Source organism: Ambystoma mexicanum, chromosome 5p, assembly GCF_040938575.1.
Source record: "Ambystoma mexicanum isolate Mex_15411 chromosome 5p, UKY_AmexF1_1, whole genome shotgun sequence".
Taxonomy (NCBI): Eukaryota; Metazoa; Chordata; class Amphibia; order Caudata; family Ambystomatidae; genus Ambystoma; species Ambystoma mexicanum.
In genome coordinates, this window is record NC_090930.1 from 209,369,025 (window position 1) to 209,386,848 (window position 17,824).

General features: G+C 48.4%; 1 protein-coding gene across 9 annotated transcripts in view; it reads right to left on the bottom strand.

Moving 5' to 3' along the window:
• LOC138480864 (phosphatidylinositol-binding clathrin assembly protein-like) overlaps positions 1-17,824 on the bottom strand; it is a 1,856,059-nt gene that overhangs the window by 801,385 nt on the left and 1,036,850 nt on the right. For 5 of the 9 annotated variants that reach the window (XM_069612639.1, XM_069612640.1, XM_069612642.1 and 2 more), the window contains exon 13: positions 10,050-10,193. The exons of the other annotated variants lie outside the window; for them this stretch is intronic. In XM_069612639.1, coding sequence (XP_069468740.1) covers positions 10,050-10,193 — 144 coding nt within the window. The remainder of the gene's footprint in view (positions 1-10,049; positions 10,194-17,824) is intronic. 9 annotated transcript variants of the gene reach the window in all.

The window sequence follows — 17,824 nt, forward strand, 5'->3', positions numbered from 1 at the left end:
GACGTAGGACCCACCAATAGGGCTATCTTTTTTTTTTAATGACATTTTATTGGTTTTACAACACAAAAACTGCTGGTCCTAGTCGGGCCAGCACATAACAATACAACGACATTAACATTTGATGGTATATGTGCTCCTACAGATTGCATACAATGCGTATTGCTTCACATGTTGAGATCTCCGCTCCATTTGTTCGTGACTCTTGTTTACAAGGCCGTGTGGTTCAAAGGTCCATACATTGTCTTCCCAGCGTTGCCAGATCTTTTCTGCATTTTCAGGACATTCCCTAGCTCTATATACTCTTTTTCTGATGGCTATGCAGATTTGTACGTCTGTGATCCACTGGTTTACCTGTGCCGTTTGTGTTTCACCCCAGAGCTGTGCTATATTTCTTTTAATTATCGCAGTTGTGGTCATAAAACATAGTTTCTCATATCTGGGCAGGTCTATTTCACTGTCTGCCGCTAGTAACATCAGTTTAGGATCTCTGGGGATTGTTTGCCGCAAGACCTTCGTCAGGATATCACAGCATTGTTGCCAGTAGTGACTGATATGTGGGCATTCCCTCAGTATATAGAAGAAAGTTCCTGCTTCTTCACGACAGCGCAAACAATTAGGTTTGGTTATTTTGCACCAACTGTACAGGGCTACTCTCGGGTAATAGACTCTGTGGAGTATTTTAAGCTGTACCAGTCTTAGCCTAGTTGAGATGGCAGTTTCACGGGGGTGCATAAGAATTTGTACCCAGTCTTCTGGCATGATCTCCCCAACGTCCTCCTCCCACTTTGTTTTCAGCCGTGTCAATTCTGTTGTGGCAAAGGAGGTTATAACATTGTACATTACTGTGGTGACATTTGCTTGGATTCGGTCTTCAATTATATTACGTTCCAGTGGAGTACTATCCGGCATGTTGGAAAGGGCAGGGAGATGTTGTAGTAATGCATGTCGAAGCTGTGTATAGTGATATCGTTCTGACTCCGGGAGGCTAAAAGGTCAAAGCCAGGTCTTCATAGGGTCTAATGTTGTTGTTTTCTACGATGTCTCCCACTTTTCTTATATCACACCTCATCCATGTGGGCCATTCTGGCAGTTTGGTTATCTCAGGGAGGTTCCTGTTATGCCATAGGGGCTGTAGTGGTGTGACCTTATTGTCCCATCCCATAAAAGCGTGTGATTCTCTCCAGATGCGAGGTGCATGCGTGGCCATATCTCCGGGTTCTACTCTGGGTGTTGCAGCATATAACCTCAGGGGGGGCGATGCCCTCACATGTGGGAGCGTGGGTTCCGCATGCAGTGCGTCGTTTATCACAGACATTTGGCCGGCCTAATAGTAGGATTGCAGCTTTGGTAGGCCAACGCCCCCCTCCCATATCGATCTTGGCAGTGTCTCGAGGGCTACTCTCGGTTGCCCACCCCCCCACAGGAGTGTTCTGAGTATGCAATCGATTTTCTGGAACGTTTTCCCTGGTATGTAGAGTGGGGGGTTTTGGAGGATGTACAGGTATCAAGGGAGTGTTACCATTTTGAATAGTGCTGCACGACCCAACAGGGTCAATGGCAGGGACTTCAAATGTTGCACATCCCCCTCAAACTGGTCTGTATTGGGTTGTAAATTATTGGACGTGTATTCCTTACGGTTCCTTGTGATCTTGATACCCAGGTACTGAAAGTGGTCCGGGGGCATTCTGTATGGGCAGAGCTCTGGGGGTTCCATGCCTAACTGGTTTAATGCAAATATTGTAGATTTGGACCAGTTCACCCTCAGGCCACTAAAGGCCCCATAGTTTTGGAGTAGTTGCGTCACCACCGTACATGCCGACCTGTGGTCGCACATATATATGAACAGGTCATCTGCATATAATGACACCCTATCCTCCCAGTCTAGGCCGCCCTGGATCCCTTTCCATGTGGGTGCGTCCCTCAGGAACTGGGCAAGTGGTTCCATGGCCAGTGGAAAGAGGAGGGCCGATAGGGAGCAGCCTTGTTGTGTCCCTGTACCCAAGGGGGAAGGAGCGAGATGTCCAACCATTTACTCGGACCTCAGCCATCTGTGCGTTGTATAGTAATTGAACCCAGGATAAGAATTGTTCCCCGAACCCCATTTTGCGCATGATCTCCTAAAGTGCTCCCCAGCGGACACAGTCGAATGCTTTTTCAAAGTCAATTTCAAGAACTCCTAGGGGAATGTTCAGGGTCTGTGCGCGTTCAATGGCCAAGTGTAGTCTTCGGATATTCATTCTCGTAGATATGCCAGGCATAAAGCCACACTGGTCTGGGTGAATCAGAGATGTTATGACCCGTTGCAGGCGTGTAGCGAACTGTTTGGCCAGTATCTTCCCTTATAAGGGAGATTGGTCTATGAGCTGCACCTATCTGGGGGTTTGTTTACTTTGGCTATTACAATTATGGTGGCCTTTCTGAGATCCGCCGGTAGGCTGCCTATGGTTCGAGCTTGTTGGTACATTTCGAGTAGATGAGGAGCCAGTTCATTATCCCCCATCTTCTTCCATGTCTCAATGGGGAAGCCATTCGGCCCAGGTGTTTTCCCGGTTTGGAGTTGCATCATGGCTGTTATGATTTCATCTTCAGTCATTTCTGCTTCTAAGGTAGCAATTTGTTCAGCATTTAAGGAGGCGAGAGAGATCCTTTCCAACAGAGGTCTCGGGGGCAGGCACTGGTGCTTTATATAAGTCCTCGTAGTACCTTGCGAACTCTTCAGCTATCTCTGCATCTGCCAAGCATTGTTCCGCCCGTTGGGACGTGATCATTCTCACTTAGCTGCGTCCTTCATCTCTCCTTTCAAGCCAGGCAAGCATCTATCCTGCCTTGTCACCTGTTTCGTAGATTCTGGCTTTCATTGCATTATGTGCTTGTTTTGCATTGTCCAGTACAATGTTTTGGAGTTTTTTCTGTGCCAGGGTTAATGCCCTGTTCGTGTCTGCGCAGTCTTGGCATAGATGCTCTGCCTCTGCTAACTCAACATTTGTTCCTGCTTCCTTTATTGATTCTAGATGTTGTTTCCTTTGTGCTGTAGTCCAGGAGATGATTTCTCCCCGTAACACCGGTTTATAGGCTTCCCATAGTGTGATGGGGCAGTCTACCGAACCTTCATTTAGCTCAAGTATGTTGTGCTAGCTTCTTGTAGGTGTACCACAAATGCAGGGGAGCCTAGATGGTAACTGTTCAGTCTCCACACAGGCGGTGGTTTCGGTTTACATGTTGTTATTGATATGAGTAGAGGAGATTGGTCCGAGATTACTCTTGGAAGGTATTCCGCTTGTATTGCTGTGTGTATTATGGCTGCGGGTACAAAGAAGTAGTCTAGGCGTGATAACGATGCATGTACCCCGGAATGATAGGAGTATTGTCTCTCTCTGGGATGCAGGTCGCGCCACACATCCCTGACGCCGAGTGCCTTCACAAATGAGGCCAGGTTGGTTTGGCGGGTAGGGTCTCTGCTACGCAGATGTGTGCGATCCTTTGTGTTACTCATGACATTGTTAAAGTCACCCCCCAGGATCAGAACATCGGAGGCGTCTTCGGACATCAGAGGTGTTCTGTCCTCAAGCAGGGTTGCCTGCAGTGCGGGCGGGGCATAGATCGCCAGTAGGGATAGCGATTTATTCCATAGTGTGCTAGTGGCATATGCAAATCTGCCTCCGGTATCCTGCATTATTTTTGTAAGGGTGAGTGGCAGTCTCTTATGTACAAGTATCAGTACTCCTCTGGCTCCCATCGTGAAACCTCGCTGTGCTGCTGTGCGGTAGTTTGAGCGATGGAACAGTGCGTTGGAAGTGCCTGCCAAGTGAGTTTCTGCCTGGAAGACTTGTCTGGGCCGTGCCTGTTCAGCAGTTATCGCACCAGTCACCTTTTCAGGCTGTTACCTAGACCATTCACATTCCAGGTAAGAAGTTTTAGAGTATGAATTTTGTCGGCCTGCAGCAGCATTTCAGTGGTCGTGGTCCTGGGTGTCATCACATCTTCCTGGGAAAATGGTGTTGCCTATATTCATCTTGTGGCGGAGAATCATCAGCCGGTATTTGGTTATTTTCTAATCTCTGTATGCTTTGGTGTTCCGTTGAGCTTTCCCATCTTCTAAATTTATATCCAAAACCCCCCACCCCACACTTCATCCCCAACTGAAGTATCTTTCGCCCTATCATAACTTAATAACTCAGTCGCAGCTGAACTGACTAACTTGCGCTTAAACTAAAGCATAAACTTTTCTATCACAGATCAGCTCCGTACTGTTTGAACCTCACAGTTTGTGTATCTTATCTACACTGAAGCTAAGCTTGGGAGCCTAGTACTCTTGCTCAAGATTGAGTGGAATGGTGCCCTTGTCAGCGTATTAAGTCTTGCTTCGTCTAAGGGGGTGGGGGGAGAATGGCAGCCGGGTGGTCGCCAGCCATTGTGTGCCATGTGATTGAGATATAGTGCAGGATACAGGTTCCATGAATTGCAGTTGCAGCATTAGCGTTTATTTGTATGGTGTCAAAACTCATTAATCTTTTTCCTGTTGTGGGACGTCAGGTAGTGGATGGTGTTGAGGTATCTGTTCTGGTGGTCGCTCAGGGTGTGGTCTGTTATGTTCTCTTCTCCTTCCTCCCTCAGCATTCCAGTTACCATCTATGTGTCTCTCAGCCCAGTTCCATGCCTCTTTCGGATCAGTGAAATGTACTGTTGTGCTTTTGTGGAAGATTTTTAGCTGAGCGGGAAAGATTAACCCATATTGGACACCCTTTCAGTGCAAGCCTCTTTTGAGAGGGTCAAAGGACTGGCGCGCCTTCTGAACCTCTCTGGTGAAGTCAGGGAAGAAGGCGATTTTTGATCCATTGTAGGTGATTGTCCCCTTTGATCTAGCTAGTTGTAGCACAGTGTCTCTATCCCTGTAATTCAGGAATCTCGCAATTATTGTGCGCAGTGGTTTGCCAGGTACGATTCTACCAGTTGGTATGTGGTGAGCGCGTTCGACGGAGAAGAATCTAGAGAAGGATTCTGCATCGTACGTGCTTGTTAGCCATTCTTCAAGGAACAGTTCCATGCAATCCCCCTCTGCCTTCTTAGGAAGGCCAACAATGCGAATATTGTTACGTCGGGATCTGCCCTCACTGTCGTCTGCTCTTGCTTCCAGGGTTTTAATACGGGCTAGCATGTTACACATCTGACGGTTTCCTCCTCGCCTCAGCCTCTGAGATCCGCGTCTCCACTTCCCCAGTGTGTGAAGTTAGCTTTTGCAGATCATGTCTCAGCAGAGACACGTCCGCACCAATACTGTCTATTTTGTTCTCCATCGACGTTCGGGAATTGGCGATGGCGCACATTATGTCTCCAAGGGAGATATCATCTTCGGCGCAGTCCCTTTCAGCCGACGACAGCCGCCCAGGGGAGCGAGCCACCGGCTTTGTTCCATATTGTTCAATCCTACTTTGCGTCGTTTTCCTAGGTTTGTCTTTCCTCATTTTGCTTGTTCGGCAAGGCGGAACACTGATGCGTCTGGCTGTATGTCTTGGGCGTGGACTTCGTGAGGATAGACAAGGACTTTGCAGTTTGGGAACTGTTTTTCTTCTTATCCAGCTCCTCATTGGTGGTGCAATGAAAAAGGTCACCACCCTCGAATGGAAGGTCCAATATATATATGTTCCTGGACATCCGGTTTGCACTGGGTCATCCGTAGCCAGTCCGTCCTTCTCATGTCCGTGGCAATGCAGATGGCACGGGCTGAGGTCTATATGCACAACAGTGGACGCCATGATGTCCTGCACAACCATTTTAGCTTCTGCCAGCCCAGCCTTGAAATGTGCCCGACTGTGCAGCGGAAGTTCTGGAAGGAAGTCAGCTATTTCCCGCCAAAGCCTCTGATTAACAGCTGCAAGCATGGCGCCTGCATTAGACTGACAAAGGTGCAGTGAGGCGTTGGAGTAAACCTTCTTTCCATAAGACTCCGACATCTTCTCCCTCCTTGATTAGAAGCGCCGAAGACTAGGTAGCCGAGGACGACTGAGGCTTGAAGTAGAGTGAGGCCGCAGCAATCACAGACGAGTGTGACTGAGGATGCGCCGACAGCAAGAGTAGCTCCCACTCCAATTGCCTGTACTTGGCATTGAGGCACCGATTGGTAGGCTGCACCGAATGGGGTTTAAGCCATCCCCTCTTGGCCAAGGAGACTATGTTCCTTTGCATCGGGATCCCTGTTCTGGCTGTGGGACGTAGAGTGAGGACCTCAGCCAGGACCCCTGCCTCGGGTTGTTCCACCTCGGGTTGTGGAAGCCCCAAGTATTCGGCCAAACCTGCAAGTCATTCATGCAAGGCCTTGGCTGAAGATGGCGTGTCGGGGTCCTCCTCCTCGTCGGTGTACACCAGGGTTTCTGGCTGGTCTGGCGCCGGAGGAGTGCTGGGCACGGAAGGTTGAGGTGTGGAGACCGGAGGCTGGTGTGGAACCGCCTTAACTGTACGAGGCAGAGAAGCCTGAATCGAAAGACCCGGCGTGGGCAGCTTGGGGTGCGCAGGGGCCTAAGGCACTGGAGCCATAGGAGGAATGGCTATAGGCGCCGGCAGTGGGACTGTAGGCAGCATGTCCCTGATCACATCCCAAAGGAGGGTGTCCATCTAAGGAGACCTCATAAGTGTGAGGAATTTCTCAAAAAACTCAAGGGCTGGTGGTATTGACTGAGGAGTGGGCGGCTGCTGTGGCCTGTGCTTACTCTGCCTTGCTGGTTGCAGAGGGTCTCTGCCCTGCGACGGTGAAGGATAACCTGTAGGCCACGTACATGGTGAAGGCCAGTACCACCTGGACACTATCTCCCACCTGCTCCTCGAACGGGGGTGGTGTCGGACGAGCAGCCATTTTGTCAGGCTGCATGCCACGTGCCCGAGTCGTGGTGCTTGCCTCGCTGGGCCCAGCCTCCTCCTGGACTCTTCGCGGTGGAGCTTGAGGGCTACATGCACCTCGGGACGAGGCCTGGTACGCATCGTGCCCTCGGCTGCGTCGCTGTTAGTGCTGCGTACAGGCACCCTCAGACATTTGTCCGGTAATAGGGCATAGCACTATTGGACACTCAGTAAAAAGAACCTTGAGGTCCCTCAGCACTTTCTCCGGAAGGATCTAGCGACCCCTCAGCCTGGTGGTCAGTAGCTGAATAAACCTTGGTACCTGTGCTGATGTGGCTAACTGTGCTGGTGTGCGAACCTGAACGGTCCCTTCCGCTCGGGCGTTTCCTGAGAAAGGAGTGACCCTTGCAGGGTGCAAAGGAAAAAAGCAGGCCTACCTTGGACCTTGACTTATGTCTGATGAAGTTCTTCAATTCTTCTGGAGGCGACTTCTCAAAGAGCTCCCTCCACCGAGCTAACCTATTCTACAGAGTGCGCGGTGTAAGCGTGTCACATGCGGTACAACCCTCTCAGCCGTGTTCGGAGCCGAGGCAGCAGAGGCAGAGAGCGTAGGGGCCAGATGTAGGGAATAGCCCTTCGGAGCTGGACAAGTGCTGGAGCCTGATGACGTCGACATGCGCCGGGGGAGGAGCGTGGCACCAGAGGACTGAGTACTTGATTAAAGACAAAAGACAGTATTAGAGGAAGAGCGCATGGAATTACAAGGCCGAAGCAAAACCCAGGAGCGCTGGTGAAAGTGGTCCGTTTTCATTGACGCAGTAAAGCGGACTGAGGAGTGGCGCCGGTGGGTGGAGTCAGGGGAGAGCATGCTCCCAGGGCCATGTGCCTCTAAATTTAAAGGGGAAGAAGATTTTTTTCTGGTGAAAAAGGTTCTGTCTCCCTTCCCTAGCGAGGGACGCGCATACAGTATGAAGGAAAGGGGATGGGACGTAGAGTATGTTTCTGAAGAATAGCTGCGCTGGAAGATAGAAATCACATGAGGAATCTGAGGGAAGAAGGCATCCATTAAAAACACATCATTTAAAATGGTATGCTCATCTTTCAGCAAATTGACACAGCAGGCAATACAAGAGCCAGCATAAGGGATGGAAATGATTACATTTATCTGTCTGCAGAATACTTTGATCAGTTGTTAGGAAGAAGGAAGCAGACACAAAGGCGGCATATTTGTGGTTAAAGACTTATTAACGCAAAAGAACCCCCCCCCCATATCTCTAAGACAGGTTTCCCTGCCTCAAATTAATCAAGTAACTATCAGAATGTTCGTCCAAATGAAAATGCACCATCCTGTGTCTAAACCTACTTCCAACCCTTACATTACAACTAAAACTAATATTGTCCAACAGAAAGTTATTTCTCCAGGAGAATGACTCCCTTCAACTGGTGTATGCCTAGCGTTTCCTCAATGTTCTCTTGTAAAAGCAATGGCAGGGGGAATGACTCCCTTCCCCTGGCCTGCAGCAATCTCACAAAGTTATCTCCCCAGGAGAATGACTCCCTTCTACTGGTGTATGTATAATGTTCCCAAACATGTTCTCTTGAACACAAATGCCAGGGGGAATGACTGCCTTCACCTGGCTGGTAACTCAGGAGAATGGCTCCCTTCTCATGTTATTGATCGGCACTCTCCAATGCCAGGGGGAGGGACTCCCTTCACCTGGTGCTGCTTCAGCATACTTCACTGGCTTTGATTTTCCCACCAGCAGAATTACTCCCTTATCCCTGTGCTTGAGAGTTCTTTCTGACTTTGTTTTTGACTGGGCACTTTTCACCTAATCAACAAAGTTCCAAGTCTTACTTACCTTGGGGTCCCAGACCCTTCTCTGGTGGTCAGTGGGCTTTTGATGCACTCTTCTCTTTCGTTGGGGTGCCAGCCACTTCTTTGCTGGCTAGTGGACTTATCCCTACCACGGGAGGATAGTTCAGGGGCAACTTGCTGGTCTTTGAAGCAAGACGACACAGAGCAACACAGGTTTGGTCCCCATGTCCGCGCTTAGAAACCTCTGGGTATTATGCACTCTTTACTTTTGTTCGGGTCCCAGACTCTACTCTGGTGGTCAGTGGTGTTATCCCCGTCACGTGTGCGAGGAGGATTCCCTCAGATGTACTCTACTTTTGTTTGGGTCCCAGACCCTTGAAGCACTTGCCCTGGCCGGAAGTGGAGACCTCTTAAACCCGCCCCCCCCCACCCCAGTGCCGACCGTGCTTTCCGTTACCTTCTGGGACTTGTTTGCATGATGCCGGTCTCTCCAGGTACTGGGGCCGGTCTCCATCCCACTTCCTGCAGCCATCTGCTTTTTCACTGCTCCTGCAGCGTCTCCGTGTCTTGAGGCTTCTTGCTGTCCGAGGGCCATGCGGTTCACCTCCTCCTGAAGGTTGTGCCACTGCCTTGCCGATTTGCAGCTGACCTCGGTCCATCTGATGCAGGACCCGTCACAGACACTCTCAGCTTCCCGCTGGCGTACTCTGCAGAACCCTTCCCTCGGGTCCACGACGTAGTTTGAAACTCCTGGGTTCTCCGGTTAGGAAGGCAACACATGTTGTCAATGGATCATTCGTATTTCTCTTGCCTCCTGTGAGCCACCTCGTCTCAGTACCAGGAAATTCTGTAATCCTTATGTTGTTCTTTGTCCTAGTACTTCCTATCTTAGTTGTACTCCTGGAACTACAGAAATACATTGGTTTACTTTCAATATAGTGATTGGCAATTGAGGGGGCTTGCTAAGGCATATGAGGGAGTGTTGTTATGTAATGTAATGTGTTGTGCCCAAGGTGATCGTCCTTATCCCCAGAGGGGAAGTCCCTCCCCATGAGGTCCTCCTCCATTTTACCACCTCTAGAGGGACTATTGGGTAGTGGCAGCAACTCCCTAGCCTCATGGGAAAAGGCTCCCCTCGCCCCTTTGGGGAGAAGTGACGATACCTAGCGAATCATCAGAGAGGTCGTCATTTTTTGCCTCTTTCTATGTGTCTTATTGATAAAGTAATAAATATGTCAACATGGATCTGAAACAAGGACCTGAATCGCAAAATGACTATTAAAAATGTTTGAACCTCCTGTAGATTATAGACTAATACATCTAAAGAATTATATTTTCCAACCATGTTTTTTTTTTATTTAAAAAAAGTATTCATTGGGAAAAATAAAATTAGGTTTACCACTAAACATCTCTGCTGCTTGTTGGGATGTTAAGGAAGACGCCATTAAAGTGGGGGTAGATATTACAGCTTCTTCAACAGGCTTCATATCAAAGATGTCCAGATGTGGTGGTGACCCATCACCATTTGATGCAGAAAAGGGCCCTTTTCAGAAAAAGTAGTAGGAAACAGAAATGAAGACAGAGAAAGTAAAATATAGAATGAAAGCACAGCAAGCAAGAAAATATAGATAGTAGGCTATGAAAATAAAGTGGAATTTGGTAGATTTAAGTACATTTTGAAAAAGATGTACCTAGGGTGTTATGATCAAAAATCACACAGTAAAATATTTAGTTTATTTTTCATTTCATGTAAAGAATTCTTGAATTAGGAACTGTCAAACAGGCGTCCCTGGAGTAACAATGAGGCCTGCATTTGGACTAACTTGGAAAATGTAGCATTTTCAAGGAATCTCGAGTTTCCTAAAAAGGCACGTATTTGTAAGGCTGTTAAGCACAATACTGGTATCTAGGAAAAATCCAGAAGACATTGGTTTTGGTTTTTAAGAAATAGCTAAAATTACTATGGACATTTTATAAGCATGTTGATCCATTTAACAGCCTCACTTACACAGAGATAGAAATTGTATACAAAGGCAGGCAATGGACTGGAGCTTTGTCGTTCAACGAAGAATTTGATAATAACTACTACACAAGGCTTTCAAAATTGACTTAATAAAATGAGCACAAGAGAGATTTACAAGACACTTTGAAATAACTGTAAGAAGCCTTTTGCCTTAAACCCTCTTCTCTAAAAGAAGAGGCAAGATCACAAACGGGGATGCCCTTGCAGACTTCCACCTGCCTAAGACAATGACCACACCGGAACCTAAGGACTAGGAGAAAAGGTGGCTAAACTGTAAGTCCTACTGCATGTATGCTGTTCTTAAATCATACTGCAGCCTTCTGAGCCACCGCAGCTCTGACTCATACAAGTTAAACTGGCCTACTCATTATTCCAGCTTCAGTGCTCTAAATACCAGTGGAACCTAGCTGCTCCTTTTGCTTGAGAATCCACCTGGGGCTTGGGGTTCATGTTGCCACTGAACCCTCAGGAAACATGAAAACATGCCCCCATTGCAAGTTACCTAAACTCTCTATACAGGGTGCAGCACCCAACATCACGACACTGGATAGCACGCCACTCTTGTATAACAAGCACCTCCGATTCCTCAATAGTTTTTTAAACCTATGCAATTACTCTTCACAATGACTTTATTCTTCTTCAAAAGTATACTTTTGCTCCTTAAAGCTCTATGCGCCGTTTTAACATACTGGTTAGATCACTGCTGCTGCAAACTCTGACTGCAAATCAAGTCAGGCATATGACAGCACCAGCCAACAACCTATAAAAGGTCCAAGAGTACTTCCAAGTTCAAGTTTTAATCCCTTGTTTTCATTGTGCAGTATCTTTATTTATTGCATTTGTTACACGGCCAAACCCGGAGGTATTAGGCCTTAGATTACATGAGGCAGGCTTAACTGTTTACAGTATAATTAAGGAGTTACAGCAAGTGATTACAATAGGAAAGGTCAGATCCACTCCTAGCATGGTTATTGTACAGTACAGACAGTGCAATACAGACAACACAGGGAGGTGGGGTGGGGGAGTGAAGGAGCTTGGTGGCCGGGGCAGACTAATGATTAGAACTTGTCGAAGAGCCAGGTTTTGATGAGACTCTTGAAATGCTGATTGGAAAGCTTGTTTCTAATGTGCATGGGGAGGGAGTTCCATATCAGGACCAAATATGCTGCTTTGCATGTAATCATTGGGGAAGAGCACTATCATTGCTGGGTTTGCAAGGTTGCAGGTTCCATCTGTGATTACTCACATTTGTCCTTGTGGTAATCTTTTTCTACAGGTAATTAAAGCAGACTGTCCACATTTATGGGTAATTGCGAATTCGTATCACAAGTGGTAGCAAAACAAAACTCAAAGAGCTATGTTTATTTCAATATTTTTGCTGTCTCCCAATCAGGGTGGACCTTCATATTCAAAACATAACGGGTTCCTTCCTGGGTACTCTCTCAGAATATATATTCAGGTCTGAATCCAGACACCACTCAGAAATTGGTTTGCATGGTCAATGTTATATGGGATACATTACTCAACATAATCGTATTTCTGATGCTTGTATCTGCTTAGATTCACATGCTGTGCATAGGCCAGCATCTAGTGGAAGCTGCAGAGTATTACAGTTTGTTTTTCGAAACTCGGAAATGGGCGTCGACACAGGACGTGCCAGTAATACTATCCCTAGTGTGAGATCCACTGCACCCATGATCCCTCACGCATGTAGGACCCTCAGATTGTATTTTTTCTGACATGAGGTAGCATGAGGAGTAGCGCGAGTACAGATTACCAAGCAGATAGATCACTACAAGCATCTATGCACCTTCTCTCAGAGGTAGGGAAGGGCGGGCGCATGTGAATCTAAGCAGAAACGAGCATCAGAAATAAGATTACGGTGAGTAATGTAGGCTTATGGAATATGCTTAGATCACATGCTGAGCATAGATTAGCGAGCAGTGTTAGAAGAAAGAGGTGGGATGTGAGAAGGGTCATGAGCAAATAAATGTCTTAGAACCGCTTGTGCCACTTGAGTATCTTTCTTGGAATGAGTGTCTGAATAGAGCTCCAAGTAGCTGCTTTGCAAACGGTGTCAAGGGGTACATTTGCAATGAAAGCCAGAGTGGCCCCAGTGCCTCTTGTAGAGTGGGCTCTTGGCGTAAAAGGCAGATTTCTTTCAGAAAGAGAGTAACATAGCTGGATACAATTAACTATCCACTTCGAGATGGCACCTTTAGAGACGCGCTCTCCCTCTCTGCCTGTATCTACGGAGACAAACAGTGGGTCTGTTTTCCTTAGCGGCCTGGTCTTGTCTACATAGCAGAGGACTGCTCTTCGCACATCTAGAGTGTGTAGTTTCACCTCAGCAGAGCTTTTGGGTTCTTGGAAGAAGGCCGGAAGCTCAATGGACTGGTTGACGTGGAATTTTGAAATGAACTTAGGTGAGAACCTAGGGTGTGTTCGTAGAACCAGTTTATCCTTATGAACAGTAAAGAAAGGATCCTGCACTGACAGAGCCTGAATTTCACTGACCCTTCTTATGGATGTAATGGCTACTAAGAAGGCAGTTTTATAGGTCAGGTGTTTAAGACTGGCTTTATGCATGGGCTCAAAGGGAGGGCCCATGAGTTTAGCAAGGTCCCATCCTGGCGGTAGGTTAGAAATTGGAGGGTGGAGTCTCTTTACCCCTTCCATGAAGGCCCTAACCACTGGTATTTTCCACCACAAAACCTTGTTATGAGAGGTGGTGTAGGTTGACAGCGCCGCCAGGTGTACCTTGAGTGAGTTAAATACCAGCCCTGCATCCAGCAGGTGGAGCTTGTAGGTGACGATATTTGAAGGAGTGCAATCAACAGGGTTGATTTGCTTATTCTGGAACTAGATAACAAATCTCTTCCATTTATCAAAATAACAGTGCCTCGTGTTTGGTTTCCTAGATTCCTTTAGGATTTCCATGTACCTCTGTGGTAAGTTGAGATGGCCAAACTATGACTTCAGGAGCCATGCTGCCAAGTTCATTGAGCTGGGTTGAGGATGCACTGTTTGACCTTGGTGCTGGGATAGTAGGTTGTGGCAGCATGGGAGTCTAATGAGTTTGCACACTGCTAGTCTGCCTAGGTGTGGGAACCACGATTGCCTCGCCCACATGGGAGCAAATAGGATGAGCGTCATCGATTCCCTGTGCATCTTGTAGACCACCTTTCCTCTTGAGAGGGGTTGGTGGAAAAGCAGAGGCAAACATCCCCGACCAGTTCATCCACAGGGCGTTCCCCTTGGAGCCTGGCTGAGGGAACCTGGATGTGAATCCTGGGCATTGCCTGTTTTCGCTTGTGACAAATAGGTCTATAGTGGGGAAACCCCACTGTGAGAAGAAGTCTTCTACGACTTCTCTGTGTAGACACCATTCGTGTTCTTCTGGGAGGGGATCTCTGCTTAAAGCGTCTGCTAGTGAATTGAGATGCCCTGGAACATGTTGAGATGACAGGTAAATGTTCCGTCTGAGTCCGAATGTCCACATTTTCTGGGCAAGCCTGGACAGATTTGGCGAACGAGTCCCTCCCTGTTTATGTAAAACATCGCTGTTGTACTGTGTTAGGATCTGTACTGACAGGTTCAACAGGTGGGGTTCGAACGCTCAAAGCGCTCTGAAGACTGCCAGGAGTTCTAGCAGATTGATATGATTCTTGGCCACTGTGTGAGAGCAGAAACTCTGAGCTGTGTGGTGGAGGGGGTGTCCTCCCCACCCTGACAGGGACACGTCTGTAGTGACTACAGCTTGTACCTCCGGATCGTAAAAGGGTTTCTCCTTCAACAGGTTCTCTCTTGCCCACCAGTAAGAAGTTGTACAAGTGTTGGCGAAACGACCACTAGATCGTCCCACTGACCACTTGCCTGAGACCACTGTTTCACCAACCATTCTTGCATGGGTCGCATGCGCAGGCGCGCGTGGGGGACCAGCTAAATACACAACGCCATCATGCCTAGCAAACGCAATGCTTTGCGCACCCTTATCTGGCGACCGGGCTGATATAGAGGAATTTGCAGTAGTAGATTCTGAATTCTTTCCTCTGATGGAAAGGCCAAACCCTCTTGAGTGTTTAGTACAGCTCCTAAGAACTGCTTGGAGGTGCTTGGCACCAGGCTTGATTTTTTTCTCGTCGATAGAGAAACCCAATTCGAAGAGGAGGTCGATCGTTATTTGGATGTTCGATCTGCAAATTACTGGGGTCTCCCCCGTGATGAGCCAGTCATCTAGGTAAGGGTACACTGGGATTGCCTCCCTGCGTAGGTGTGCCGCCGCCACCACCAGTACCTTGGTGAATACCCTTTGAGGCGAGGCTATACCAAAGGGCAGCACCTTGAACTGGTAGTGCCGACTGTCCACCTTGAAGCGCAAGAATCTTCTGTGCGTTGGGAACATGGAAATCTGAAAATAGGCATTGTTCATGTCCAATGTTGCCATGTAATCCCCCCCTTTTTAGGAGGGAGGATTACTTCTTGGAGAGTAGTCATGGGAAATTTTTGGGGCTTGACATACTTGTTTGCAGAGCATAAGTCTAATACTAGGCGCATTGTCAAATCTTTTTTTGGCACAAGGAAGTAAGTTGAATAGATACCCTTGTTTACCTGGTTGCCCGGGACAAGTTCTATCGCGTCCTTTAAGAGAAGACTGACGATTTCCTCGAGGAGGATCTTCTGGTGGTCCAGTGAATGTATCTTTTGACGTGGAGAGTGGTTGCGGGGGCGCTCTAGCAGTTCGATGCAGTATCCTGCAGACACTGTGGACAGCACCCATCTGTCCGATGTGATCCCTTCCCATGCTTGAGTGAAGTTGGAAATGCACCCCTCCACTGGGGATTCATGGGAAGGGACCCTGAGCGGAACGTCACTGCTTTGCGGGAGGCGTACCGCCTCTGCCGGGGCTGCCTCTACCTGTACCACGGACCTTGTTACCTCTGCCATTACTTTGGGTAGTCGTCTGGTTGCCACCCCATGATGTACCCTGTCCCTGTGCATAATTGGAGCCCCTCTGGGAATTTTGGCCGTGTGAGCGACTAAAATTACTATTCCCTCTTTGATTAGTGGGCTTATTCGTCAATTGTCCCAGAGACTTTAGAGTATCATACTCGTCTTTGGCAGTTTTTAGTGCGTCCTCTACCGCTTTGCCAAACAAGACATTTGGTTCCACCGGCATGTCAATAAGGGTTGCCTGGGTCTCGGTTTTAAACCCTGACTGTCTTAGCCAAGCGTGCCTTTTAATGACAGTGCTCTCTGCTATGAGCCGGCCTGCATTATCTGCAGCGTCAAAGGTTGTCTTCAGAATGCAACCGGACACGGCTCTACCCTCCGATGCGATCTGGGCCAACTGACCCTTTAGGGGTTCCGGTGCGGAGTCAATGAGAGCAGCTACCTGCTCCCACCGGTTGTAATTATAGCTTGCCAGCAGGGTGGTGGTGTTGGCGAGCCCTGCCTGGTAAGCAGAAGTGGAGGCTACTTTCCTTCCTAACCCATAAATTCTTTTGCTCTCCTTGTCTGGGGGAGCCTCAGATGATGAGTCCCCGCTCATTTTCTGGTGTTTGTGATTACCAAGGAGTCGGGCTTCAGTTGACCCCTTATGTAAAGAGGGTCTGACTGGGCGTCCCTGAACATCTTCTCAATTCTGGGGTTCACAGCCTTGGTGAGATTAGGAGTGAGAAGGGAAGGATCAATTCTACGTTGGATTGATTTGAGAATAGGAATGGCTTGAGCAATGGGTATTTTGTCCCCCACTAGCTCCTATGCAAAGTCCCTCTCTTCCTGGGCCCCCTGAGTATCTATGTGGAAGTGCTCTGCAGCTTTAGCCAAGACCTGATTTTGAAGGGGCTCGTTATCTATAGGCGAGTCAATAACCTGTGGTTCCTTGCTAACCGGGGGGCCAAATTGTAGACTTACGCATCGTCTTCCTCCTCCTCATCCTGGCCCTCGTCATCTCCATAATGCTCGACCCCAGTTTGGTCGTCCAGCACCAGTACGTCTGGGTCATCCTCATACTGTTGGTAAGGCTGAATATAGTAAGGGTCTGAAGACAGTCCCTGAGCTGGAGTATCAAGCCGAGGTCTCCTATTAGGAGGCTGAGGGTCCTTGGATCCTGAAGGAGTAGCATTGTCAGAGGTATAGCTAAGAAAATGCTGTGGATTTTTTTCATTAAAATTAGCTAAGGAAGACATTCTACTCATTACCCTGTCTATGTCCTCAGTGCTCCATTCTCTGGAACTGGGGATGACGACCTCCTGTTGAGGTTCATCTTCTAATCCCATATCGTAAGGAGTGGGATGGGTGAGCCTCGGTGTAGTGACAGGGACAGGGGTCTTAGATTTGTCCTTATCTGATGACCTGCGTTTGTCCTTGTGGACCTGGGTTGCAGAAGTTGAAAGTGTAGACTTTTTCTGCTGTTTGTCCCCTTTCCCATGAGTGGAAGAGTGTTTCCCTGAATGTTTGGCCTTATCGGAATCTTTGGACGCCTGGCGTCGAGATTCGGGGGGTACTTTCTCTCTCTTTAGAGTGCACACGTCGGGACTCGGAGGCAGACCCCGAACGGGCTGCAGGAGCCGACTTTGGGTGTGCGCCTTAGGGATGGAAATGGGATTTGTCTTCTGACGAACGTACCTCCATTACTTTAGGGAGTGAGGCACTCTTGGCAACTGTGGACTGTTGCCGTGTGTCGTGCGGCGATCTCGACCTTGAACGCACAGAGGACACCGATTCGGTGGACTGCTCTCTTTGCGCCTCTTTCTTCCGTGAACTCGACACGCGTGTCTAGTCTCGGTTGGCCTTAGTGTTCTTAGGTGTAGAAGAAGTTTGGGTAGCGCTCGTCTCGCCGGGTGTGTTCCCCATAACTGCCCTGCCGGACAATCCTCTGAGGTCGGGGACTAGCGCTTGGGTGTTTTTAGACCCCCCTGTGCCCTCGCCGTCCCAAAGGGCGGCACCGCTGCCATCACTGAAGGCACCCACCGCTTCCATGGCCTCGAGCTGCCTGGCGTGGTGGGCCCACCGTTTAGTGGAGCGGTCCTTGAATGTTTTTGCTTTAAAAAGCCTACACGCTCTGCAGTTAGCTTCGGGGTGGTCCCTCGGAAAGCAGAGATTACAGGTGGCGTGTTTGTCAACCCAAGGGTACTTGCTGTTGCACT